We start from the raw sequence: 27156 nt of genomic DNA on the forward strand, positions 1-27156 counted from the left end.
TGAAAGCTTATTATTTATTTTATTGTTATAATATTTAATAATAATTACCGCTCTATTTGAATAATTTATTTAACATTAAGGAATAATTAATAATTAGAATAATATGATGTTTTTTAGAAAAGAAAATTATAAGAAAATTTAAGACAAGATAATGAAAATGAGGACAAAATTGGTTGACTTTTGTTTTTGAACTTTAGATTATAAATGGTCATTAAGATTGTTATTTGGAGACTTTTCCTTTTAAATTTTTAAGTAATAATTGTTAATGGAGATACCAAATTTGTAAAAAATTTCCTTTTAAACTATTTCTTTTTCTAGGAAATTGTTTGTTTTTTTATTTTTTTTAGTGAATTCTTGACTAAATTTTAAAAATAAAAATAATTTTTTTAAAATTACTTTGGTCAGATTTCACACGAGAGAAAAGAAACTTACTTAAGGTGTGGAAACCTTTCCTTATTAGATAGAGATTTTTAAAATGTGAGACTGACCGCTATACGTAGCAGGCCAAAATAGATAGTATCTGCTAACGGTGGGTGTGAGATCCCATATTAGTTGGAGAAGGGAACGAAACATTCCTTAAAAGGAAGTGAAAACCTCTTCTTAACAGGCATGTTTTAAAACTGTAAGCCTGATGGTGCGAGACATTGGTTTGAGTAGAGCTAGACCTTCTCCACAGTAGACACGTTTAAAAATGTGAGGCTAATGACGCTGTGTAACGAGCCAAAGGGGACAATATTTATTAGTAGTAGACTTGAGCTGTGATAAATGGTATCAGAGCCAGACACTGGACGGTGTGCTAGCGAGGACGTTGTACCCCACAAGAGGGTGCAGACACGTTTTAAAACTGTAAGCCTGATGGTGCGAGACATTGGTTTGAGTAGAGCTAGACCTCCTCCACAGTAGACAGGTTTAAAAATGNAGTAGAGCTAGACCTTCTCCACAGTAGACACGTTTAAAAATGTGAGGCTAATGACGCTGTGTAACGAGCCAAAGGGGACAATATTTATTAGTAGTAGACTTGAGCTGTGATAAATGGTATCAGAGCCAGACACTGGACGGTGTGCTAGCGAGGACGTTGTACCCCACAAGAGGGTGCAGACACGTTTTAAAACTGTAAGCCTGATGGTGCGAGACATTGGTTTGAGTAGAGCTAGACCTCCTCCACAGTAGACAGGTTTAAAAATGTGAGGCTAATGACGCTGTGTAACGAGCCAAAGGGGACAATATTTATTAGTAGTAGATTTGAGCTGTGATAAATGGTATCAGAGCCAGACACTGGACCGTGTGCTAGTAAGGACGTTGTACCCCACAAGAGGGTGGATTGTGGGATCCCACATTAGTTGAGGAGGGAACGAAACATCCTTTACAAGGAAGTGGAAACCTCTCTCTAACGCATTTTAAAACCGTGAAACTGACCAAAATGAACAATATTCCTGGTAGAAATGTGGAAACCTCTCACCTAATAGACGCGTTTTAAAATTGTGAGACTAGCGGTGATATCTAACAGGACAAAACAGACAATATCTAATAGAGCAATATTCCTCGTAAGAATGTGGAAACTTCTCACTAGCAGACGCATTTTAAAATCGTGAGGTTGACAACGATACCTAACATGCCAAAATTCTTTTAGACGGGAAAAAACAAAGTTCCTAATCACGGGAAAGTCTTTTAAACGCAAAAATATGATGATATATATTCTATGACACAACGAGCAACCTATCTCATCACACGTTCCATAACCCTTGCCATTACTTACGATTTACAAAATAGAAATTCGATTTAGTTGTTCTAAAGAGAAGAAATGCAGATCGAATTTAATAAAAATTTAAAATGAATATACATATACCTCCAGACTAAGATTACAAACTATATGTCATTACACCATAAACTACAAAACAAGATAAGAAACAATGAAAGAATTTGTTTTCTAGACGACTTGAACTGACAATCAAAGACTATAATACCTATGAGCTTAAACATGAAAACTAGTTTAGGAGACCAGAGAATGAATGAAGGTGAAAGCAGAAACTAAATAAAATGGAAGCCCCTGCAATTTCATGGATAGAAGAACCCTGTATGGAGAAAGAATGCATGATGACACCAGCAATGAACAACAGCCTTCTAATACTTCTTAGGAAGCACGCTACAAATGTACCTATAATCTGAACAAAACAAGGGCTAGCCATTGTTACAGTGATGCAGTTCATAATTTGTGTGTGTGTGTGTTGGTAGCACTTTCTTTTCAGTAATCAAAATGTAGGTTCTTAAGTGTTTGATGAGCTTAAAATATTTGTTTTTGTGAGTAGAACTTACCTATAATGTTCCTTCAAGCTTGCTCCAAAACATGATAGATTTTCGAGACCCGTCGTCGAAATAATGGCTCTAATCGGAATGATGGAATCCCAGTTAGCAACTTTCTAGCTTCATACATCTCATTCCATGCCTGAACTATCTCATCAATTTTGAACCCAAGACCTATAATTGGAAAAGATCAGAAAAAGATTAGCACAGCATGATGAAATGCAAATGAAGTCACCTGATGCACAGACAGCTTCTAAACATGAATATATTTGAAACTGTACCTTCATGTGCGTTGTTGCTTGAACAGTGGTTCTTTATCATAACTGCGATATCAGTTGAAGAAGCTCCAGCAAGCTCAAATTTCTCAACTGCAACTTCTAGGCATTCATGCCATGATGGCAGCCCCATCTTAAATTCCAATATCGATCGCTCGTAGAGCATGGTGCCCCATAAGAGGTTTATATGAGACCTCATATTCTTAGCCTGTTCTGCAGCCTCATCAGCTGATATATCCTTGATCAGTCCATCTAACCCCATCTTCTGCAACGGGGTTTCAACATTGCTCGATTTAGAGAGTTCGGCGGTATGCTGCTTTTCCCATTCTTCCCACATCCTCGCTCCTGTTTCCATATTGTCCTCGGCATTGTTATAAAGTTGTATAACCTTCGTACAAGGCCATGTTTTCGGATCAACATTGCTGCTAACTGCATAATGCCAAGAAAGCTTTGCCTGCTCAAACTGTTGCTGTCCCAGTGCTAGATAGCCTTCATAAAAGTCTGGCTTGATTTTCACCGCCATCTGATATTTATTTCCTGCTTCGACGTATGCTTTTTCGACCCAATCGTACGCAGCTTTGATTTGTTCAGACAAAGATACTTTTGACACACCATCTGTGAAGTAGACCTTCTTCCTCGCCCTTGACATGATAACATTACCCCAGTAGAAGAGTGCTAAGGCTGCCATCTCGTGAAACTTCTCTGCTGCTGATTCGAAAAGACCCTGAGCTTCTTCACTCGTTACCGTCTCTTCCACAGCCTCGGAATAAAGCTTCATCCCAAGGTCATGGAGATCCAGGTATGGGGCAGATTCAAACCCAACGTGGTTTATAAATAACTGAGCAAATTGAATTAACCAGTCATCAATGCAAGATGATATCTTCATTTCTTTTGCTCTTAATACATAGCTATTTTCTTCAACTTTACACTTGGAATCCTCATCATTCTTGAACCTTTCATAGAATGGATCTTGCTCTGGATTAACTTCAAATATATAAAATCTAACAGAACACTGTGACTCCTTAGATGTTTCAGCCAATCGTAATTCTTCATCAGCAGTAATTGTTACCAAATCACCTTCTTCATCCCTGTACTTAATAAGAACTGCTGTGCAGGTTGGGAAACGATCTCGAATAACCTCCCTTAGTTGCAATAGAGTGCAATCAATTGGCACCTGAGCCCATCGAATATCGTCTCCAAACACCAATTTCACAGATTTCATAGGTGTTTCCTCCTGTGTCCTGTTGATTTTCTCCTCCACAACAAGTTTATCCTCGGGCTTCTTCTCCTCCACGGTCTCATCGGCCTTCTCTTCCTCCACTATTATTTCATCAGCCTTCTTCTCCTCCACGGTCTCATCGGCCTTCGCTTCTTCCACTATTATTTCATCAGCCTTCTCCTCCACTGTTTCATCAGCCTTCTTCTCATCAATGGTTTCCATAGTCTTTTGGTTGTTTTTCGTCTTTCGGTTCTTCTCTTTTGGTCTTTCTTGCCGCAACAATGAAGAAGGCAATTCAACAAAATCACGAGGCAGCTTGATCTCAGCATCGTCTTCCTTTGATCCTTGCATCATAAGTGCCTTTGTTAGTCTCTCTGATATTTCCAACGCCATAATATTTCGAGGCTCCATGTTTAAAACTGCATTAACATCTCTTACAGCCAAGTCCAGTCTATGCAAAGCCTCATAACATCTAGCCCGCTTCAACAATGCCTTACTATATTTAGGTGTAACTTCAAGAGCCAAATTGCACTCATGAATCGCTTGGGGATACTCACTAACCCCCATCTGCATATAGCACGCCGCCATGTTACTCCGAAGATAGGATACATCTATATGGTTTCTTGGAAGTAATTTCAAGGCCTTTTCATACTTCAACATTGCTCCTTCAACATCTCTAGATTGAAACAATTTATTGCCCTCCTCCTTTAAAGCCTGAGACATAGTAATGAAAATAACATGGTCTTTATCATAACTTGAACTTCCAACTCCACCTTGACGATGTTTCGATATCGCCTCACGATATTTATCCCCAATCTGCTTCTTCTTCTTCCCAGTTTGCTTCCCCATAAAGAATCCAACTAAGTGAAGAATCAAGAACTGATGAACAGACTTACTTTCTTTAACTATCGTTCCAAACCAACTAAACTAGACTAGTCCAAGAGGAAGAGAATCAAACCCTAAAAACAATTCTTAAACCCTTATAGAAAAATCAACACAGTATATAGGAAGTTCCAAGTAAAAACTGCCTAAAATCTACCCAACCAAACTCCCCTGTAGTCGAATACCGCAGAAAGTACCCGAAAATCAAGCGTAAAACAGACGAAAACGAAAGGGCTTAGGATCTAATTGCACCAAACCCCCAAAATTTGTAATAAAAGAGAGTAGAACGATCCTCAAATTCCCTTGAAAATCAAACGGAGGCTTCTATTCATGAATTCAGCCTTCTAAAACAGAGAAACTTCAAACAACACCGAATCGAAATTTTAACCATTCATTCAGAATCCGATTCAGAAAGAAAGAAACAAGCGGATAGAGCTAAAAAGTATACATCATAAGCAGAAACAAACTTCGATTATAATCCGCGAGAAATGCAAGAAATCTAGGAAGATGAACTTATCAGAGTAACGAATTAATCTCTGAAATTATTCCGGGGAATCTCCAGGCAAGAAACAACGAAGAATTATTATTTTCTTTGGCCGAATATTACTAGCAAACGAAATGAAATGGAAAACCAACCGTAGAATCCGTTTGTACTTTTGTAATGAGTAAGATTTCCAACAACTTGTCGTGGACGCCACAAAATTCTGAGCAAAGCTGAGCTGATAATAATTTTTATATCATTTTTTTTTAATTTTTTAATTTTTTAATTTTTTAAATTTTATTCCTACAAGGTTTGCCGTTTGACCCGAAAACTCAAAAGTATGTGGGCCCCCGTTACCGTGAATTCCAACTCTTTAGTTAACGCCGGTTGTGAAAACGGTGGGTCGTTGGTTCCCAATTCTATAATTATATTATAAAAATGTCATTAATTAATTTATATATATATATATATATATATATATATATATTATAAGTATACGAAACATTTTTTTTATAGAATTTATGAGTTCCTTTTTCATAATTTTATTATAGAGAAATTAATAAATTTTAACTGATAAATATTACTAAAAATTAATTTAAATTTATTAATCAACATTTTCGAACTTTAAAAATATTTTTTTAATAAATGTATTTTTAAAATGTATCTACTATGAAGTGGTTTCTATGCTCTTATAAAAAATATTTTATTTATCTCTTCAACCGATGCGAGTCTCACAGTCCATCCCTTAAGGGCCCAACATCTTCGAAACAGTGAAGCTAACGACAGTACATAACGTGCTAAAACGAACAATATTTACTAGCGGTAATCTTAGGTTGGTACAAATGGTATCAGAGCCAAACACAGTATGCTAGCGAAAACGCTAGACCATAAAGAGTGGATTGTGAGATCCCATTATCAATGAAGAGGGAACAAATACATAAAATACAAAAATTTCAATTGTTATAATTATTTTTTTATAATTTAGTTATTATTATTTTTTAAAATATGGATAAAATAGTGGTGGGAAACGGGCTTTTGCAGGATCCCACCCTCCCATGTCGGCCATTGAGTGGTCCCCATGCGCAAAGAATATACCATGTGCGATTGCCGCTACGACAATCACAAACAACTATAATGGGCCTTTCAGACCGGCCCACTCCGGCCCATAAGTCTACATTTCAAAACTATTAACGGCCGCCGTCAACTAACAGACACCACGTAAACGGACACGGCATACCCCCACCGCCCTTATTAGGCGTCTTTACCAGAATTCACCCACTTGTCGCTTTGCCTTACCTCCTAAGTCATCGCCTTTTCACTAAAAAAAAAATAAAAAATAAAAATAAAATTGGGCCGAAGCATAGCCCATGAACAAAGCCCACTTAGAATGGAAGCGACGGTCCATTACATTGGGCCCAGCCCATTTACTTGAGAATTAAGTTCATCCGCTACTCCTTAAATGACGTGGCAAATATTCAATGGTGAAGCTTCCGTGGCAGTGGATCAGTGTCAATACGACGCCGTAAAGTGAGTTTACGAAGACACCACTTTCTTCTTCCTCTCGTCGTGGCCGTCGTCGTCCTTTCGCTCCCAGCTGGTAATTCCTCACCCTTCCAGTTTGCTTCCCTCGTTTTCACCATTGTGAGTTCGTTTGAGGACACAGAGATGAGGGAATTTATGTGGCTGGTTCTTATAGCTGGTAGTTTTTGCTACTCTGCGTTTGCTGACCAGATCTTCCCAGCTCAATTAGGTGAAGTTCTTCTCCTCGTCTTTTCTCTCTTGAATTTTTTCATGAAATGTTTCAAAATAAATGTCTGTTTTATGCGTACAATCTCGATTGATGAATTTGTGATATGGTTATTATTTATTTATTTTTGTTTTGAATTCAGTATTTAGAAATGGTTTTCTGTCTATCTTACTTTTTAATGAGTTTTGAGTCTTTTGCTTCCGATTGATTGAGGACATGATGCTTGGATTCCGAAGGATAATGCTGGTGGTGGGAGGTTCTTTTGAACTTATTGATGATTATTGGATCAATTGATGGCTTATTAGCAATGATCGTTTTGAGTTGTGATTGCGATTATTTGTAGAAGTCGTGGGGATTGCCGTGATTTTGAAGGGATAGATATCCATTTCAGAATAAAATGATTTTCTATTTTTAAATTTCAGAAGTAAAATCCAGTTCTTAAATTCATTTCTCAAACCATGTTTGATTGAATTGTGGGCAGTTGCTTAGATAATAAGTGTCACATATGGGAATAGGTGAACTCTGAAATCTAAATCGTAGAATTTCGTCCCACCGGAGGCTGATATTTCATAGGTTGTTGAACACAACTTGAAACCTCAAAATGTAGTGCGTTGAACCATCTTTACATTTATGACTTTTGCGTATTGTGACAATAACTTATCAGTATGAAATATTATTATTCGTTCTTTCTGATTGATGATAAGCAGGTGGTACATTTAGTCGCAACTCTCGTGGGCCAAAATACAATATTGAATTCCATCCAGAAGACTCGCCTTACAATCCGGTAAGCTTTATGTACTTAGTTGTTGATTCTTGATACTAACAGAATTTTTTTTTTTATAAGAGTCAATTTCATTGATGATTGAAATTTACAAAAGGATGTAATATCCATGATGTTTACAAAAAAGACCTTCTCAATTGACAATGAGGGAGGTATAAATATAGGAAGTAAAAATATCATACCGTTTACACCAAGATTTGTTGAAAAGTTTTGTATAACAAGATTCTACTCGCGATGTCGAAAAATTCTTATGACTTTACTTATGATGATCTTCCTCTTATCTAGCCATTGTTGAACTTTTGTCACGTTCTTAACAATTCTCCCCTCAAACAAAGTACCATTTAGTCTCCCGTCAAATAGAAATAGCCATCTTTTCATCCAACTCTTAACCAGTCCAACTCCTCTTCACCATAGCATACTGCTTATCTGATAGAACTCAATCACATATCACACCATAATTATATCTTTGAAGGCTTGCACTTCTTTGTTCGGCACTCGAGGATTCTACCAACATAGCATGGTTTTGAACCACTTGTTAGGGACAACAAAACTCTTATATATCTTCACAATAGTATGTATTGTTGACTTTGGGTATAAGCCCTCATGACTCTACTTTTGGTTTCATTAAAAGTCCGCATACCAACGAAGATATCGCCTCTCACTTTTATCCCCATGATTTTTCTCTTTTCTAGCTAATGTGGAACTTTGATCTCATTCTCAGCAATTTGTCTTCAGAATTTAAGAATAAGAAGGTATGTTCAATGCCATATGCGCTTACTATGTTTTTGTGCCTTTGCAGGATGATGACCAGGAATCTGTGTTTATGCCCAAAAAAAATGGAAAGAATTACTTATGTTACTTGCCTAAGGTGGAGAAGTCCAAGAGTGAAAAGCCAGCTATTCAACCGAACATGACTAGCATGATTATGGAATCTGAGAAGCGGGTTAAATTGAAGACTCCAGATGAGCTACTTGAGGCATTAAAAGAGCAATGCTTTGTCAGGGTTAGGATTTATCGTTGAATATTGTTTTGCATGCATATGATGACTATCTTATCTATATTTTAATATCACATCTCAAAAGAAAAACAAAGTTGTATCTTGTAAACAGTGTTTTTTAATGTGTGCCTTCAGAAATCAGGCATCCCAACAAAAAGTTAAAGAACTTAGATATTTTCTTCCTTGGTTATTTTCTTTAATTTTATAAATAATATATATTAAAAATATATGATATGCTTAAGTAGCGCAAGTGAAGTTTGTGCTTTTAGGTTGCCTTGCTTCACGTGAGACAAGGTGTCTTTGGTTGCGCTCAACACTGAAGCTATTTAAGACTTTGGTCGTTTGTGGCAAATTATGTGCATTTTTAGGTAAACCATGTGATGATTATGTTATAACATGTTGGCCTTGCATCGTTAATTTCTTTTTGCAGCAAGAGGGTTGGTGGACATATGAATTTTGTTACCAGAAAACGCTACGACAATTTCATTTGGAGGATGATAAGGTAGTCTCTTCTAGCACATCCTAATGCATTCTTTATGTGATTCTCGAATCCTTGTGCTTAAAATGGGGGATTGATGTTAATACTCGTAAAGAACCTTGTTTTTTAGCTTATGAATAAGGAGGGCAACTGTCATGGTTTATTGGTTAATTATAAATGTAAATTCATGCTCTGCTATTTGTGATGATCTAATGGTAAACTGTTTAGTAGTAAAGACTTCGAAGGTTCTGTCGTTTTGTCTTACAGGTAGTTCAGGAGTTTGTATTGGGTGTCTATGATGCAGAGGAAACCGCTAATCTCAATGAGAATCTCTCTGATATATCTACTTTGAAGGATCCTCGCTCCAAAGATGCATCTCAAAGGTGTGCTTATATTATAATTAGTTAAGTTAAGAATTATGAACAGAATTTAAGTAATGGGCAAAGACGATCTTTGATTAGTAAAGCTTGTAATTTTCCTAGTTCTAACACTTCTCAAAAGTAGTAAGATGGAGGCATACATGGAAGAAGAAACTTGTATGAGTTTTAATCCGCCATTCTATTGTTGATTTGGCTTTGAGTTTCTTTCATAATCATTTCTTACATGTGCCAAATGTGACATTCAGACATGAAACAAAAAACTCGTATGAATTTTGTGTTTGGATGCCACAGTCGCAATATTATAGCAGGAAAGCTAGGAAGGAAGTGTGTTAATCTGCTCATTATTTAAAATTGAGAACAGTGCAAGAGAAAGATTGGTGATTCGTTGAGTCATGTCATGTACAAGATTTGTGTGATAGACATGAGATCTATTAGTTGATAACTAAACAACTAATCTCAATTTCTAAAATGATTACTGATCTACCCGACTCACTCAGGTATCATGCTCATCATTACACAAATGGAACCATGTGTGATCTCACAAATCGACCACGAGAAACCGAGGTACAAAGTAATTAATGATTTACCTTGTCACTTTTTTTTTCTTCTTTTTTTCCCATCAACGAACATTGGTTTTTAATTGCGTTGCAGGTTAGATTTGTTTGCTCGGAGCCAAGAGCGATGATCGACTCTATCACAGAACTATCAACATGCAAGTATGCACTTACAGTGCGATGCCCGACGCTTTGCAAGCATCTGTAAATCTCTCCTTCTCTCCTTTCTCTTTTACCTATACACACACATCCATTTTGCTCATTTTTAGCTGAAATATAGCGACAAAATCAAGTGTTACTGCCACAACCTGCTATCAGTTTAACCGATTGTGTAGCTACATTGTGTACGAGGCAATCAATAGGAGATAGGAAACTAGCATAGGAACTCAAAAAGAAAGGAAGTTATCCCAATTTAAAAGAGTTAACATCAAAATGTCAATGTGATTGATAGGTATAGTTTCTATTCTATCCCTTGTCCGATCATTTTGTTTTGACTGGGCAGGTTATTCCAGGAAGAGAGACCAGTGTGGTACACCATTAACTGCAACGTGCTCCCTGATGATTACAAGGAAACAGAGCCAAGTGAAGACTTAGAAGACGAGATCGTCATGGTTACAGACGTCAAATACCCAAAAAATGAATCCGAAGAGTAATGTGAATATTTATATTGTAGAAGTTTTAACAACCAAACTAACCTTACAAAAGAAGCCATTCCTCTGTAGATTTGGATTCTGTTCTCGAATTCAACTATACAGTTGCTATGGAGATCAATCCACCGATTTTCAGGCCCCACGACGAACAACTCCCATGTGGAATTTCATATGCTTTGATCATATCTGAATATAGGTCAACCTGAAAGCTACTGATATGGCAGTCGTTTATGGGATTTATTGTATTGGACAATGATTCAACTTATTGGAGGGGAAAAGCAGCGAGTTTGAATTGGTAAACTCATAGCTTGCTTTTATTGAGACATTTACAACACTTCCACAATAACCACGATTGAGAGACGATATTATTTGAGTCAATAACATCATATGGATCTCAGAAAGATCCAAATTTCTTTTGTTATTATTTTATTTTAGGTACAGTTCTCAAATGGGTATGCAACCATTCTTCCCACTAGTACCCACTTGATGTCTATGCTTCATTTGTGCTCTGTTCAGTCCACAATCTCCACTACAGCTTTTCCCAAAGCATGTGCCTTCCCTTCTTGTAAAGCAAAACTTAATGGTTCCCAACCTTCTGGCAATACCCAAGTGGTCTTTCATGCTTCAATGGCGAAATCATAGGCTGAGGCTATGATTCAACCACCATCTCCCTAACATCAATTATTTTCTGGGTCTATTATATGTATTAGGATTTCATTAATTCAATCAGCTATTAGTTATTTGTTAGGTTTGCTTTTATAATATGTTTTAGATGCAAAGGCAAGCAGCTTTCTTTCACCCCTCCTTGTTTTTTCTTTTGCAGTGCATTCATTTATCCCTACTACACTAGCTCTTGGTACAAGCTCTACAAGATTTATGGTTGAAAATATGGATGCAACGGTACAACTTTTAAGGTATAAATTTACTCTCTTGAATAATTTCGGATCAGATGATATTTCTAGATCTTTATCTTTTTAACATGCACTCATTTCCTCTAGGTTAGTGATTCAAATCCTCGAGCCTTGTCGTACTAAGAAAAATCTATATCTTCTCTATTAAGACAGTTTTCTTTATAGATCAACCTTTTGTACTTTTCCATCACCCGACCAAGTCAACAAATACCTATATTTCTACGATTCTATAGACTTTCCCACTGTTAAACAATCCAAGAGTCAAGTGCAAGGGACAAAGTTAAGAGACTCAAATTTTGACTTCGATGAGACTCAAATTTTGACTTCGATGAAGAAAGCTTTTGTAGCGTTATATTAATCTAAATGTTTTCTAAACTTTTGTGGGAGTAGGTTTTATATCTTTATTACAAGGCTCTATGTAAGTGGTTGTTTTGTCTTTATATATTTTGAAAGTGTATTTAATAATTTAAAAGTGGGCATTGTAAAGCCACAAAAACCTCCCAACATTTGCAGCATCTATGCCCTTAAGATCAGCAATGTGGTAGTAGGTTACTGAATTTAATAACTTATATTAATTAAATCTCAAAACATTTAACTTTTCCTAACTACCCATGAATTATTTTCCGTGATTGGCTCTACATTATAGGAAATATACAAATAAGAACATAGGGAACATTTTGTTGTGGTAATTAAAACAATTTACTTTAGGGATCAAAATATTATTTACTAAACATCTCATACCCTAAGTTGAAGTGCCTTTTGAATATATTCTAAATGTTGTTGGATGATGAAAGTCCCACATCGGCTAATTTAGGGAATGATCATGGGTTTATAATCAAGTAATACTCTATCCATTTGTATGAAGCCTTTTGGAGAAGCCCGAAGCAAAGCCATGAGAGCTTATAAAGTGAACAATATCATACTATTCTCAAGTTGGTAGAGTAAATTTTCATTTACCCACAATAAAACAACCTCTCTCACTAGATAGGCAAACTTCTCGATTTACCCACAATAAAACCTCTCAATAAAACAACCTCTCTCATCAGATAGGCGAACACGCTCTCCCCCACAACAAATCAAATATTGATCAAAATCTAAATCAAATATTAATCAAAATCTTTCGTATAACTTGCATATCTTTTTCCGAAAAAAGTGAAGACACAATAAAGGCAACAAATTATAGTTGAAAACTTTGATTTGAGTAATAAATAAGTAGAAGATAGAGAGAGAGAGAGAGAGAGAGAGAGATAGGAAGGAAAAGTGGGTTTTGATTTAGTATTGGAGTGTAAGAAAGGGTTAGGTCTTTATTGTGTGTAGAGTGAATTAAAGTTCCAACTATAGAAAGAAGCATTGAATTGAATATGGCATCCCTCCAATAATAACAAATCTCTGACTTCTTCATCCTACATAGCAACCAAACTGTATTCAACACATCCAACCCATTCCTTTCTCGTGAATCTATCCACATGCAACCCCCTACCCTACCAAAAACAAAACTATGACTTAGCCCCCCTAATGCCCCAAAACTCGTACCCATCCATGTCACTTTTGATTGGACGGCATCCCTCGACCCATGTTCTCTATAAATAACTATCTAAATCTATCATCATCTCCATTTTTAATTCAACTTTACATAATAAAAAACAATAAAAAAATAAAATAAAAATAATCGCCTTAAACCATCATAATAAAAATTCTAAAAAGTAATTATGAAATGCATCATTCCTTAAGAAGAAGAAGAAAAGAAAAAAACTAAACTAAAGAGGACATAATGGTAATACAACGTTCAAAATACTTCCAAAATTACATAAATAATTGATCCATACCGAAAGCAACGGATCTTTACACCATATCCCTCTCTTTCCCTCACTCTCATCTGAAATTATTATTGTGGTCCATTTAATTTTACCATCAATTTTTTTACCCTTTAAGGTAATAAATTCAAAAAAATTAATCCATTATATATAAATATATAAATTTATTTATGAATTTTTAAAATAATTAATATTTTATGTATGTATAATTGACGAGAATAAAAGAGCGGAGCCGGTCGCATTTAATTATTATTATTGTTATTATTATTATTATTTTTTTTTTGCACTCTCCTCCCCTCTCTCTCTCTCTCTCTCACGCTATATATGTACGTCACAATTTCCAAACTCTTGAGCATTTCTCAGCTTGGTCGGCCACCTCCGATGGACTGGTTCTCTTGGCTCTCAAGAACTGGCCTCGACCCACTTCACACTTACGAATATGGCCTCGTTTTCGCCCGAAATGGCCTCAGACCCGAAGACATTCCTCGTTTCAACCACGATTTTCTCCAGAAAATCGGAGTTTCCATCGCCAAACACAGGCTCGAGATTCTGAAACTCGCCAAATGCGACAGAGAAGAAGCCACCCAAAAGAAATTGCTCCTTTCCGCTTTCGCCAAGACCAAGAACTGCCTCCGGAACTGCCTCAGGAAGCTTATTTTCACCAACGCCAAGTCGGAGAAGGGGATTTTCCGGGAAGACGCGGCGGTGATTTCCCCAGAGCCGATTACCTACAGCGAGGATCTCAGCCGGAAACTGGAGGTTAAGGAGGTGCTCAAGCCGCCGAAACGACGCAGTAAACACGTGTCGCTGTCCGGGCCGTTGGACGGGAGAACGCACGAGAAGTTAATGACGAACAGTAAAAGCCTAAAGCTATCTGGGCCGTTGGATAGGAAAGAGAGGCCCATGTTTCCAAGAAGCCCAAGGTCATCTGGGCCTCTGGATGGGAGAGTATCTGATTGGGCCTCGAGTAGAAGCCCAAAGCTGAATGGACCGCCGCAGGGGAGAATGATGAGGCTGATACCACCGAGCCGGAGCCCAAGAGTATCTGGGCCGCTGGATGGACGAGATGGAAGCCCAAAAATTTGCTGTCGTTGTAATAGAGAGAGGATGGAAACCGACGATGATTATCACTCATTGTGGGTTTCATTGTTCTATGACATGAAGCCCACTTGAATCCCTTTATTTATTTTAAGGTTGTTTTTATGTGATATGTGCATTTGATTTAAATGCCAATGCAACTAAAACAACGTTGTCCTTGGAAATTTTGTAATGAGGCAACTATTTACATAACTCATGATATAGTTTTGTGTTTCTTTTTTCTTTCTTTTTTTTCTGTCCGACAAGTTTGTTGGATGATAAAAGTCCCACATCGGTTCATCAGCTAATTTAGGGAAAGATAATAGGTTTATAATTAAAGAATACTCTCTCAATTGGTATGGAACCTTTTGGAGAACCCAAAACAAAGCTATGAGAGCTTATGCTCAAAGCGGACAATATCATCTCACCTTTTGGAAAACCCAAAACAAAGCTATGAGAGCTTATGCTCAAAGCGGCCAAGCTATGAGAGCTTATGCTCAAAGCGGACAATATCATCTCACTGTGGAGAGTTGTGTTTGTCTAACAAAGTTTAGGTATATATTTTCGACTCAACTAAAAGGTCATGGATATGTATGTGATTTTTGTGGGTATGTTTAAAATGTTTAAGTTAACTTCTTAGTTACTATTTTTGTTATATTTTTATATCAATTATAGAATTTTCAGGTGTTCAAAAGGTGTGTTGGGCCTACATGCATTATGAATGGGCTTGAAAATTGGACCAGAGGATTAAAGGCCCACTAAAAAGCGGACAATTAAAGCCCAAATATACAGCCCAAAGCCCTTGAAAAGTCTCTCTAAGTGGGGTTTTAGTTTCAGATCACAGTGAGTGAACCAAACAGATTTCAGGAGTCCCATAATTTCATGGGTTCTTTTTTAGTTGTCGCAATCGCTGTGCGTGTGTGTGTGTGGAGTGAACATTGGGACACAGGATTGAGATTGGGTGGCTTTTTGGTGGGAATTTTGGTACTAGAAAAATGAAAAGGAGAATTGAAGAGGGTCAGTGTCGGACGCGTAATGTGTGGGGTTGAGGTCTACAAGAAATAGGAAAGGAAGATAAAGACTTCACAAAGATGGAGAATATTCTAAAGTTTAGAGACTTAGAAAAGAACTCATACCTCATAAGAATGGTGATGGGTGGGTGAACTTCCTGGTCCTTCTCTGCCCACCTATTACAGTTCAAAATGATCACAACAAAAATCAGATAACTTCGTAATGTTGACCATAAAATAATATACAGTTCCTAAAAAACATGTTTAGTCTTAAATTGTTGTTATAGTTATCATTATTATGGCTGCTAAGATGATAAATTGGAGACACGCAACATTACCAAACAAAAAAACTAAGAAGCGTGGCGTGAGTGGAACGATTTACAGATGACCAACATCATATGGCTAACTATTACGTTTAATTTTGCTAGTTTAAAAAGATGAGAAGAAAGAACATACAGAATTGGTAAAAGTGGGATTCTCGATAATGATAATGCGACAAGAGAAGACCGCCACTTATTCACTTCATTATCGTCTTATCCTCTTTTGTGTGTTCCTTCTTTTCTTTTCCACCTACTAGTCTTACACTCAATTCCCTGAGACCAAATACTCGTAATCCCTACCGGAACCAATATTTCTAACATTACGTCTGGTATGATATTGTCCACTTTGAGTATAAGCTTTCAAAGTTTTACTTTGAGCTTTCCCAAAAGGCTTCATATGGTCTTTAAGCTTTTCCAAAAACTTCATATGGTTCTTGAGCTTTTCCAAAAGGCCTCATACCAACCCAATGAGCAAATTCATGATCATTCCCTGTGGGTTAACGTGAGAAACCATCTCAATCAGAATTTCCTTTCACTTTTTAACCATCCCTTCATAGTTTCCTTCGGCAAAAAAGATGTAACATCTCCTGACATAGGCAGCTCTTCATCTCTCAAAGGGGCATTCTTCCATTGAATAGTTTTATGAACAATCAATAGGGATTTGGATTGGTTTTTCATAGGCAGATAGCAGTCGGTTCCTTCCACCCATTTGAGCCTTGACAGGTCAACCATCCACTCCACCGCACCACCGAGTTACCCTACCATTCAATGTTTCATTCGATTCTTTTCTATTCCATTCTAACTTCATCTCAGCTCTGATGTTATTTACCTTTTTGAATTCCAGGATTTGTTTCCAATTAATTCCAATTATAATTGTTCAGTCGCTGTCAAGAATTCCATCGTCTGTCTTAGTTCATAACTTCATTCAAATTTGAATCATCTCCACCTGAATTTACTTTCAGATCACAAAATTCACAGTTCAAAATCAGAGCTCTTAGGTTTCAACCTTCAAATGCATCTGTAAACAGAACAAACAGAAATTACAAACATCTAACTCAAAGAAACAAGGGAAATAGGAAGAAGAAAGATGGAGATTGAATCACCTTTAAGAAATCATCCGATTGACAAAACGGAGTACGGCAAGCATGAATGCGTAAATTACCGGCTTCAATTTCACGGCCACCATGAACGGAGGCGACAGCAGAAGGAAGGAGACGTGTACGTTGAACAAAATAACAAACATAGGTGTTCTGGAAACAATTTGAATCGTATGGAATATGGATAACGATGAACTGATTTCAGCGATTAGCAGGCGCAAATAATTTTGAATCGTTCCTTTTCGAATTAGAAGCCCTGTACAGTTCGAAACTACAACCAGTTAGGGTTTGATTATGTTTCATTTTGAAATTGGTGAAAAATTAGGGTTCAAAAGTTCCACGAATTGTTATCAATATCGCGGCAACTGTATTTACTTCCATATATATTTATGCTATGTATACACACAGAGTTATATAGGTTCTTTAGTTCAACTCCGTGAAGCGAGGTACACTGAAGAGGCAACCAGATTCGATTCCCATACTTCGCCTCCAACTCTGTATCCCTGCGCTAAGATCCATCACTTCCGTCGAACCTGTGGTCGGAATCCACCGTCTTCGTCGTTGAAAGCTCAGAGAAGAGATAAAAAGATTAATAAACCAGAGGTTATTGGCCAACGTACCAAAATTTCCATCACAGATCATCGGCTTTCGACATGATTGAAAGCCGGCTCGGTCGCGGACAGAAATCCGCTCGACGCCTTTGACTGTGAGACGAAGGTCGGATAAGAGACGCCAGGGCCCGCCTCACTAAATCGCCTTCAACTCCTCCGATTCTAACCAAAGAGTTCGTCATCGCCGATCTCCGCGCGTTGAGTCGATTAGACGAGTAAGGAGTCGTAGGCTGCGACGGAACGCCTTTATGGAGACTACACCGAAACGAACCAGGATGCGTGGTCGGAGAGCACAAGCACGTCCTCTTCTGGTTGCTCTGCCTCTTCACTACTTGATTCCCACCGCCACGAGTCAAAACAGAGATATGCCGATTCGGAGAAATAGACCGGTCCAGTGCAAATCTCACGGACGACGCCGACGTAGAAGAAGAAGAACCTTGTAGATGAACACGAGACGGAGACAGAGATCTACGGAAAAACGAAGTAGGGTTTTCAGTGGAAAAGCTTGATGTGGAAGACGCAAACGCCGATGACGAAGAAGACGGAGACGAAGACGAAGAAGAAGAATAGGAGCCACAGAATCTCCCAGAAGGTGAGAGAGACCTCATAACAGGCCCGCTCGATCTTCTAGAAGAAACCGCCATTGAAGCTACAGTCGCCAGAAACAGAGAGAGAACGATAAAAAAAGAGAAGAAGTTTTTACCAACCCCGTATTTGGCTCTTCAAACTGGCAAACCTAGCTTTACTCGAGCCATGTATTTATAGGAAAGATCAGCCCCAATTTATCGCGATATTTTCACGAATTTGGCTGGAGAATTTCCCGCTTTGCAAATATACCCCTACACTTTTATAGATTTTAATATCTCACCGAATAAAATAAAATAAAATAAAATTCAGTTATTTTAGTGGAAGATTCTGTCCTTACTGTAATTACCACATTCTTTAATAGCGGTTAATTCCGTATTGTGACACGAATTATACGCGAAATATTATTTAATTATAATTCGATGAATAATGTTAATTAAAAAAAAGAAAAGAAAACCGACAAAATGCCCGACAGTTACCAGGTAGGCTAAAAAAGTGCCACGTAATAAGAACTGCCGTCTGACACAGACCGTCTGAATTCCACGTACCCCACATCCCTTCCCGACCGATTTTTTTTTTTTTTTTTTTTTTTTTTAATCGAAGGAAAATAAAATAACCAAATAAAAATTAAATAATTTCGAGTTGCTCGGAAATATTTTTCTATTTTTATAATAAGAATTAAATGTAAATATGCTATTAAAGGTATTTTTTAAAACGCCCTCCACTGTATATTACTTGTCAATTATCAATTTATCTCAACAAAATAATATGATAATGTAATTTCAAAATATTTTTCTAATTTTAGAAAAAGAATCAAAATTCGAATATTCGGACTATAAAAAAAAAAGGAAAAGAAAATATTAGGCTCTTAATTAGTTTTACAAATTGATAAAAAAAAATATATTATAAATATTTTATGAAATTATAATTATCAAATCAAATTTTAAAAAAATAAATAATAAAATTGACGAGTGGCTGAGCCTGAGAGTGCGTGCGGCGACCGTAGAATTGAACGCAGGCATTCCCTAACCGACACGTGGATTCTTTAAACTTTCATTATTTTGTTTTCACCCCTTTCCCCACCCTATTTTATTTTATCGCCCATTCTACAAAAATAATTAAATCTACCACCCTACGAATTTTATGTATTCTAATTAATTAATTAAATTTTATTATAAAAAAAAACATCAATTTTTAATTTATTTTCATTTAAACATTAAAATATTTTTTTGGGACATGGTCTTGTCTCTTTATACAAATTGTTTTTTTTTTTTTTAAATAATAATATTAAAAAATAGGACCCACCATATATCCCATTCAATTTAATGTTGGGGAGAGACCAAAATAAATTAAAGAAGGGTCACAGGCTGGTGATGTTATGGGAGTTGGCACCTTCCATTTTAGCATATCATCGCTATGCATTTACCTTTTTTGGAGAAAGAAACATTCATCGCTATTATTACTATTACTTTAACGTGGTCAATGCATGTGGAAAAGTCTCTGCGTACATTTTAACCTCCAATTGGAGATGTTCACGAGGTGAGAACGAATCGGGATGAAGATTCTTTGTAGGAAAGTTCTCGAGAATCATATTCTCACAAAATATTTATGTCGTTTTATAACGACAGAAATTCAACCACACGAAACAATGGCATATAATTAATTATTCGTTAATAGGGTTCAGTGTCACAATTATTCTTTAAAGTATATATATATATATATATAATATAATTATAAAGTACTTGAATCATGTTTAAGAATAATTTATTATATTAAAAGATTGACAGATTATCATTAAAATTAATTTAATTGTTAGTGTGATTAGGATTTGCGATATCATAATGAACCGATTAAATTAGTACAAGTCGTAATCTTAATTACACATGGTTAAAGTTATCTAATGCTCATAAAATCAACCAAATAAAGGGTAAAATGTATTTTATTGATAGTTAGGATTGAATAATTCAGTTGAATTTAAACTTAATATTTGTTTTTGTTTTTTTTTTTTTTTTTAATTATACGAAGAAAAAAAAAACAAACTTCATATGAGGATTTTTCTTTTTTTTTTTTTAAATAATGAATCTTTTAATAAAAAATGATATATTGAAATAAATTTGTTATTATCAGAATATTCTCCATTGTGTCTTTTAATAATTATTATAATTCAATTATTCTAGATGAGACATAATATAATTAAAAAAGATACTTGAAAATAACTTTTTTTTAATGCATATTAAATTTTCAAAGTAATGTCACTAATAATTAATTTATAATATTTTTAGATTGTTTTTTTACTTAATTTTGTTTTTAAAAAATGCAAATATATAATTATTTTGTTTATAATTTTTGTAGGAAAAAACATAAATGACCAGAAATTTATAAGCAGGTAGAGATTGATGTAAGAGATGTCTGAGATTCGTTTGTCTAAGACTAAGATTTGTTAGATGTCTACGATTTGTTAACTTTCTTCGAATTTGTTATTTGTGGGAGCATTTTGAGATGTCTAAGATTTGTTAACTTTCTTCGAATTTGTTATTTGTGGGAGCATTTTGTTTGCCTGAGACAAATTTGTAGCGTTTTGATTGTCTGAGACTGAGATAGTTTTGATTGTCTGAGACTGAGATAGTTTTGATTGTCTGAGACTGAGATAGAGACTGAGATAGTTTTGTCTGTCTGAGACTGAGATAGTTTTGTCTGTCTGAGACTGATATAGTTTTGTCTGTCTGAGACTGATATAGTTTTGTCTGTCTGAGACTGATATAGTTTTGTCTGTCTGAGACTGATATAGTTTTGTCTGTAGCATGTTAATAGAGAACTTTCTTCTTCGTTGGAGCATGTTAATGAAGAACTTTCTTCATATTATTCGGATGAGAAGAAGAAGAAGGACCGATGAACAGAAGGAGGACAGATGAACAGAAGAAGAAGAAGGAGGTAGGAGGTAGCAGATTAAGAGAGCTAAGAAATTTGGAAGGGGCAAAATCAATTTTAACTTATATTTCACATATTTTATCTAATTAATAAAATTAATTTTCAAAATTTGGCAGGTTATTTTATATTAAAAAAGTCGGTAATAAAACAAAAAACATATTAATTTTGAATTTCATAAATTTAATGACTGGAACAATAAAAAACAAGCAATGGAAAATTCTTGCTTAAAGCTTAAGTAATTTAGATGTGAAATTAATATTACTTAACAATACAAATTATAATTTTATTCATAATTATGATAGCCTTTACTATTTCGATTTCAGAAAATCTCGCTATAGCGTAGATCCAACTGAACATACATTCAAACCAACCATACACTGCAAATTCTCTCTCAAAAACAGAAAGATTCCCAGAAAAAAAAAAAAAACAAAAGGAAAAGGAAAAGGAAATCGAAGAATTTCTATGAACATTGTTCTTGATAAACAAAACGCTTCTGGATGTCATGAATCATCTTCCGATCATGGCGAGTTCGCTTGCATTTTCCAGTTCCGGAATCAGAGAAGAAGAAACAGAGGAAAAAAAAACAGGTACAAAAATCTAATTATATTTCAAGAAAGACTCGTTCAATCATCAAGATCGAACTGAACTAAGGCAATATCCTGTTGGATCTGTACACAAACGCTAGAGCTACACAAACTCACACGGAAAAATCGAGAAAAACGAAAATCAGCGAAGAGGATCGAAAGAACGAACATCCAGAAATAGGAAACTTAATTCGATTTAAGAAACAGCCAATCCAGTTCCATGATTGTTCATCAAACAAAACCTGGAAGGTTTGGGACGAAAATTCCTCCGCCGCTGAAGATCTTTACTGGAAGGATTGATGATCTGCAGAAGAAACGATCTCAACGCATTCGCCTTCGCCAACATCGTAAGCTTCAATTGAGCAGTGGTAATGGCAGCAATGGATGAGGACGATGACCTAGCGGAAACCTTGCGGCGGTTCCGATGAATACTGCAGCGGAAAGAGCCAGGATGGGTGGTGGGAGAACAGAGGCACTTGCGAGAACCGCCGATGCTCTGCAATTTGGGATTGGAGGATCCAGATTTTGAGGCCATTGAATTCGAGAGTGCAAAAGATTTCGTGAACTGATTATCCTTTTTGTGAGGGAAACTTGTGGAACAAGATTGCTGTATTGAGTTTGAGGTTCGTTCTTTTTCTTTACCCTATTTTTATAAATGAGTCTGAACTGTAATTACCTTATTGCCCCTCAATTTCTATGAAAAATTAACTGAAATTATGAAAATTATGGGATTAAGAGATGCTTAGTTTTGAGACATTGGTTTTTTATTTATTTATTTTTTTTTTCTTCAATTACAAAACGTCTAACTAAAAATTCAAACTTCGTATCTAAATTAAATGTAAACACAAATTTTAGATTAATTAATGTTTAATAAGGATCAAATTTAATGATAAATAGATATGTCAATTTAACACGTAGTTCGTGGGACCCATTACAAAGGAGTGTGGTAGCTAAACTAGGACGGATATCTATCCCAATCTCACGTGCCTCAATTTTTATATATAAAATTGTTCAACGTTATATTATATTTCTGTTTATGAAATATATTGAATTTGAAAATTTTATATTCTTTTAAAAAAATTATATTAAAAAATGAACGGTGAGATCCACATCTTGGAGAGGAAAATAAAACATTTTTTTTATGGGGAATAAAACATTTTTTTACCCGTGTTGAAACCTTTGTCTAACAAACTTATTTGAGGGGAAGCCCAAGAGCGAAAGCTCTTAAAAAAACAATATCTATTAGTGGTGAGCTTAGCCGGTTACAAATGGTATCAAAGCTAGACATCAGGCAATGTGCCAATGAGAACATTGGGAGCTAGACCTCGGGCAAGCCCAAAAAAAAACAATAGCTAATAGTGGTGAGCTTAGCCGGTTACAAATGGTATCAAAGCTAGACATCGGGCGATGTGCCAATGAGAACATTGGGAGCTACACCTCGGGCAAGCCCAAAAAAAAACAATATCTAATAATGGTGAGCTTAGGCGGTTACAAATAGTATCAAAGCTAGACATCGGGCGATGTGCCAATGAGAACATTGGGATCTAGACCTCGGGCAAGCTAAAAAAAAAGAAGCAATATCCAATAGTGGTGAGCTTAGCCGGTTACAAATGGTATCAAAGCTACATTGGGCCCTAAAGGGGGTGAATTTTGAGATCTCATATCGATTGGAGAGAAGAATGAGTGTCGACGAGGACGCTGGTCCCAAAAGGGTATTAGACCAACACGACTCTCATAAATTTGGTTTGGGCTTTCCCAAGAGGTCGTATGTCCACTTTGAGACAGTATTCTTGGATTATAAACTCATGATCATTTCTTAAATTAGCGGACATGAGACTTTCATCGTCCAACAAGTGGAAGATCCCACATCAATTAGAGGGATAACTAAATATTCTTGGATGTAGAAACATCAATATTTGCTAGCGGTGAGCTTGAATTGTTACATGAACATTATCAATTAAAAAAAATCATCGATACAACGAAGACAAGCAACCTTGTTAGCTGATATCTCGAATGAATGAATGGTGTGGGTAAGTGCTTTGGAAGATGATTAAATAAAAGGTAGCAAATCCAACTTTAAATCCCAAAAACACTTTAATTAAGGATTAATCCAAGTTTAATAATGATTAAGAGATAGTAATCCTCAATTAATAAATCAAAATTTCATTGAATACAAAATAAAAAATTCAAACATTCATCCATTACAACAGTTTTGTTTGTTATCTTTGGCGTTGATATGCCATATGACTCTTTGTATACACACGATGCCGCCGCTCTCGTGCGTAGATAACCCAGAAAATCAACGACAGCATCACCGCCGCAGACACCGTAACCAACCCGACATAGATCCACTCCGTATATCGACGCAAATCAGGGCAATAGCCGTTGTTTATGTCCGTGAATGCCTGCCGCACGAAAGAGCAGTCTTCCAAGCTCACCAAGTACGGGCCATACTTGTACAACCCGAAACTTACATTCACTGCGCCCGCCATTTGCCCGTAGTAGGTCGGTGTCAGCCGACCGGGTGTTGTACAGCTACCGGAAGCTGAAGTTTCGCAGACATAGCTCTTCCATACCTACGTAAAATGAGCTGGTTTATGTTGAGGATTGTTGGGAGGGAGTCACACATTGGTTAATTTAGTGGAAGATCATGGGTTTGAATACTATCTTCATTGATACGAGGCCTCTTGGGAAGCCATAGAGCTTATGCTCAAAGTGGACAATATCATACCATTGTGGAAAGTCGTGATTCCTAACATGGTATAAGAGACATGCCCTAAACTTAATCATGTCAATAGAATCCTCAAATATCGAACAAAGAATTGTGAGCCTCGAAGTGTAGTCAAAAGTGACTAGAGTGTCGAGCAAAGGGTGTACTTTGTTCGAGGGCTCTAGAGAACGAAGTCCAGCCTCGATTAAGGGGAGGCTATTCGAGAGCTCCATAAGCCTGAGGCTTATAGAGGATTGTTTAGGAATATTGGGAGTGAGTAATTTAGTGGAAGATTATGGGTTTATAAGTGAGAAATATTATCTCTATTGGTACGAGGTCTTTTAGGGAAACCCAAAGTAAAACCATGAGAGTTTATGCTCAAAGTGGACAATATCATACCATTGTGGAGAATCGTGATTCTTAACGTACCTGAGTAGCGTTTTGCAGCTCTGCTTCGCCCGGGGCGCATGACCGGTCGGTGAGATTTAGATGAAATGGGTTGCAGAGCGTGGGGATTGATGGACCAGATTGGTTGAAATAGGCGGGCGGTCCAATACTTCGTGGGATGTTGTTGTTGTTAGCGATTCCAATGATGAGCTCGTTAACCACTGAAACGAGTCCAAATACCACTGTCTTTGATTGTGTGAGTGTCTCTTGAGCTGTGGCGTTGTCTACACATGGTAGGATATCATCCAGTGCTGTATGGGCTGTTGGGTTTTGTACCCATTCTTCCATTGATACACATGTATCTGCTACAACACTAAATTTGAGAAACCACGTCAGCGTCGGTGTGAAATACGAGGCGGAGATAGAGATGGAGAAGACTTACTTATGGAGAAGAAGAAAAACACCGCACAAAACAAACGTGCCCGCGACGAGAATCCAACCAATGATCACGAAGCTACAGACATAAGGAAACCAAGTCTTTGTCATGCTGAGGATTGTTAAGAAATGATCACGAGGATCATAATTCTTAACATGGTATAGAGTCATGCTCTTAAATTAGCAATATCAATAGAATCTTAAAATATCGAACAAAGACGTTGTGAGCCTCGAAGTAGTCAAAAGTGACTCAACTATCGAACAAAGGGTGTACTTTGTTCGAGGACACCAGAGAAGGAGTCGAGACTCGATTGAAGGGAGGTTGTTTGAGGGCTCCATAGGGCTCAAGAGAGACTCTATAGTGTACTTTGTTCGAACCGAGGATTGAGGGCTCTATATTCAAACGTATCGGTATAGACTGAGATATGAACTTACAAGTATACAAGAGATTGCATCCCAAAGATGGAAAACACTGCAAGAAATGACAAGAACAAACACAAACCCATGAGAGATCAAATGGGTTTGATCCATTTGTAATGACAAACATATAAAACACTTACAGAATCCAAGAAACGCCAGAAGGAGCATAACAGCCGCCAGAATTATAAGAGCAAGCCTCCTGCAGTGCAAAACATTAAAGCTCAAACAAGCAAGAACATATAGCTAAAAGGGATTAAACTTACACATGATCAAGAACATATTGGATAGCCTTTGAATTAGATCCTGTCTTTTCAGACAGAATCGCAGCAGAAGAGTTGATCTTTTTCTCAATATCATCGATTTTGTTTTGGACATCACCAGGAAGAACTGCTGAAGCAACTCCGATCTTCTTAGCTGCATTAAGGTAATCCGAAACATTACGGAGATTAACGACAGTGTCATCAGCTTGGCTCACTACATAGTCCAGTGTTCTTGTCGTGATGCTATGGAACCTCCCCTGTCCCGTGTACAAAACAACACACCCGACACTGAAAACCAAACATTAGGAGTTTCAAAAATTTAAACCGGGCGAGAAAGACAGAGAAATGGGGCGAGATTTTACATTGCTGCAATGGTGAAGAGGATGAGAAATATGAGAGACAGAGCATAAGCCAGTCGGGAATAGCCGTAAGGCTCCCTTGGAAAGCAGCAATAACAGAGGCAGATGAACATTAAACATAACCCAAAGACGATGAACCAAATTCCGGCGATGGTGAAGAAGGGAGCTGCTGTGTAAGCGACAGACTGTAGAACAAGACAATGATGAGAAGAACAGAGACATGAAACAGAGGTAGATTAGGCAGAAACTCACAGCCCAGTAATGCTTATTTGTGATATTCCAACCCCCTGTATAGCGCGCAAAATTGTTAAGTGGGTCTTTTCTATCCGTTCTAGATTTGGCTAAAATCAGCGACGAATTTCCGACGGTGGCTTCCGCCAGATTCCTCCCCGTCGCCGGAGAGAACTCTCCCCGACCAACTGCTCCAACCCCACCAAAAACAAAAACAAAAACAGAGGGAGTCAACACGGTGTCAAGAAGATCGAAAAGGGAGAAACAGAGTAAAACAGAGGAAAACAGAGTACCATGGAAGCGTGGAGAAAGGTCAGAACCGGCGGCGGCGGCGGCAGGAGAACGGAAGAGAAGAAAGAGAAAAGGCAAAGTGAATAGAGCTGATCTGAAAGCTTGCATAATCGGAGTATGGTCGATTTGGCTTCGCCGGATTACTGAAAGTCGCCGGCTTTGTTCTGATTCCGACAGCCCGGAGAGATCTATGGCGGATGTTTTGATGGTGAAATGAAGAACAGAGTATGCCATTCTTTATATTTTTTAAATTCTCCCTTTATTCCCAAAATATCCTCGGTTCCCACCCATATATATTTTTAAATTTTAAAATTTTAATTAATACAACATATATTAAAATTCAAATATCCGCTCTCGAAAAAAAGAGTATATGTTACCATA

At 36.9% G+C, this 27156-nt stretch overlaps 6 protein-coding genes across 11 annotated transcripts; 2 read left to right on the top strand and 4 right to left on the bottom strand.

Moving 5' to 3' along the window:
- Positions 1-1792: 1792 nt before the first annotated feature.
- Positions 1793-5376, bottom strand: LOC111780372 (protein PHOX1-like). Of its 2 annotated transcripts, none has more exons than XM_023660751.1 (3): positions 2583-5376; positions 2314-2475; positions 1793-2162 (listed from the first exon to the last, which is right to left on the bottom strand). In XM_023660751.1, the coding sequence occupies exons 1-2, from the start codon at positions 4642-4644 to the stop codon at positions 2327-2329; spliced, it is 2211 nt and encodes a 736-aa protein (XP_023516519.1). In that variant the 5' UTR covers positions 4645-5376; the 3' UTR covers positions 1793-2162; positions 2314-2326. The 2 variants fall into 2 exon arrangements, with proteins under 2 accessions (XP_023516519.1, XP_023516520.1); XM_023660752.1 differs by having other exon boundaries at positions 1793-2178.
- Positions 5377-6674: 1298 nt separating this feature from the next.
- On the top strand, positions 6675-11935 carry LOC111780374 (protein OS-9 homolog). 3 transcript variants are annotated; one of them, XR_002812841.1, is made up of 10 exons: positions 6675-6908; positions 7613-7689; positions 8486-8689; positions 9114-9185; positions 9429-9544; positions 10039-10105; positions 10193-10299; positions 10598-11040; positions 11569-11659; positions 11744-11935. XR_002812841.1 is itself a non-coding variant. In XM_023660756.1 (8 exons), the coding sequence occupies exons 1-8, from the start codon at positions 6824-6826 to the stop codon at positions 10746-10748; spliced, it is 879 nt and encodes a 292-aa protein (XP_023516524.1). In that variant the 5' UTR covers positions 6675-6823; the 3' UTR covers positions 10749-11166. The 3 variants fall into 3 exon arrangements, 1 of the variants encoding a protein (XP_023516524.1); XR_002812840.1 differs by having other exon boundaries at positions 11569-11935; XM_023660756.1 differs by lacking the exons at positions 11569-11659; positions 11744-11935 and having other exon boundaries at positions 10598-11166.
- Positions 11936-13738: 1803 nt separating this feature from the next.
- Positions 13739-14784, top strand: LOC111780375. Its single transcript, XM_023660757.1, has one exon. It carries the CDS (start codon positions 13795-13797, stop codon positions 14641-14643), a length of 849 nt encoding a protein of 282 aa, XP_023516525.1. The 5' UTR covers positions 13739-13794; the 3' UTR covers positions 14644-14784.
- A 228-nt stretch (positions 14785-15012) lies between these two features.
- Positions 15013-18336, bottom strand: LOC111780377 (putative protein TPRXL). Of its 3 annotated transcripts, XR_002812845.1 has the most exons (5): positions 17595-18335; positions 16981-17230; positions 16014-16895; positions 15684-15734; positions 15013-15599 (listed from the first exon to the last, which is right to left on the bottom strand). XR_002812845.1 is itself a non-coding variant. In XM_023660758.1 (2 exons), exon 1 carries the CDS (start codon positions 18227-18229, stop codon positions 17606-17608), a length of 624 nt encoding a protein of 207 aa, XP_023516526.1. In that variant the 5' UTR covers positions 18230-18336; the 3' UTR covers positions 17289-17507; positions 17595-17605. The 3 variants fall into 3 exon arrangements, 1 of the variants encoding a protein (XP_023516526.1); XR_002812844.1 differs by having other exon boundaries at positions 15013-15734; XM_023660758.1 differs by lacking the exons at positions 15013-15599; positions 15684-15734; positions 16014-16895; positions 16981-17230 and adding an exon at positions 17289-17507 and having other exon boundaries at positions 17595-18336.
- A 3337-nt stretch (positions 18337-21673) lies between these two features.
- Positions 21674-22353, bottom strand: LOC111779591. Its single transcript, XM_023659661.1, has one exon. It carries the CDS (start codon positions 22215-22217, stop codon positions 21879-21881), a length of 339 nt encoding a protein of 112 aa, XP_023515429.1. The 5' UTR covers positions 22218-22353; the 3' UTR covers positions 21674-21878.
- Positions 22354-23816: 1463 nt separating this feature from the next.
- LOC111779585 lies at positions 23817-27024 on the bottom strand. Its single transcript, XM_023659652.1, has 9 exons — positions 26778-27024; positions 26506-26672; positions 26257-26438; positions 25898-26182; positions 25775-25833; positions 25650-25686; positions 25222-25293; positions 24822-25152; positions 23817-24258 (listed from the first exon to the last, which is right to left on the bottom strand). The coding sequence occupies exons 1-9, from the start codon at positions 27007-27009 to the stop codon at positions 23902-23904; spliced, it is 1722 nt and encodes a 573-aa protein (XP_023515420.1). The 5' UTR covers positions 27010-27024; the 3' UTR covers positions 23817-23901.
- Between the last annotated feature and the right edge of the window lie 132 nt (positions 27025-27156).

The sequence above is a fragment of the Cucurbita pepo genome, chromosome LG18, assembly GCF_002806865.2.
Source record: "Cucurbita pepo subsp. pepo cultivar mu-cu-16 chromosome LG18, ASM280686v2, whole genome shotgun sequence".
NCBI lineage: Eukaryota > Viridiplantae > Streptophyta > Magnoliopsida > Cucurbitales > Cucurbitaceae > Cucurbita > Cucurbita pepo.

What these genes read in the sequence shown, in the direction of transcription:
- LOC111780372 (XM_023660751.1), bottom strand. Translation starts at nt 4,644, where the DNA reads ATGGGGAAGCAAACTGGGAAGAAGAAGAAGCAGATTGGGGATAAATAT. An exon ending in AAGCAACAACGCACATGAAG is followed by an intron (nt 2,476 to 2,582) that starts GTACAGTTTCAA and finishes TTCCAATTATAG; the next exon opens with GTCTTGGGTTCAAAATTGAT.
- LOC111780377 (XM_023660758.1), bottom strand. Translation starts at nt 18,229, where the DNA reads ATGGCGGTTTCTTCTAGAAGATCGAGCGGGCCTGTTATGAGGTCTCTC.
- LOC111780375 (XM_023660757.1), top strand. Translation starts at nt 13,795, where the DNA reads ATGTACGTCACAATTTCCAAACTCTTGAGCATTTCTCAGCTTGGTCGG.
- LOC111779591 (XM_023659661.1), bottom strand. Translation starts at nt 22,217, where the DNA reads ATGGCCTCAAAATCTGGATCCTCCAATCCCAAATTGCAGAGCATCGGC.
- LOC111780374 (XM_023660756.1), top strand. Translation starts at nt 6,824, where the DNA reads ATGAGGGAATTTATGTGGCTGGTTCTTATAGCTGGTAGTTTTTGCTAC. An exon ending in AAGAGCAATGCTTTGTCAGG is followed by an intron (nt 8,690 to 9,113) that starts GTTAGGATTTAT and finishes TTCTTTTTGCAG; the next exon opens with CAAGAGGGTTGGTGGACATA. An exon ending in CCGACGCTTTGCAAGCATCT is followed by an intron (nt 10,300 to 10,597) that starts GTAAATCTCTCC and finishes TTGACTGGGCAG; the next exon opens with GTTATTCCAGGAAGAGAGAC.
- LOC111779585 (XM_023659652.1), bottom strand. Translation starts at nt 27,009, where the DNA reads ATGGCATACTCTGTTCTTCATTTCACCATCAAAACATCCGCCATAGAT. An exon ending in CCTTTCTCCACGCTTCCATG is followed by an intron (nt 26,673 to 26,777) that starts GTACTCTGTTTT and finishes GGGTTGGAGCAG; the next exon opens with TTGGTCGGGGAGAGTTCTCT. An exon ending in TCTGGCGTTTCTTGGATTCT is followed by an intron (nt 25,687 to 25,774) that starts GTAAGTGTTTTA and finishes CATTTCTTGCAG; the next exon opens with TGTTTTCCATCTTTGGGATG.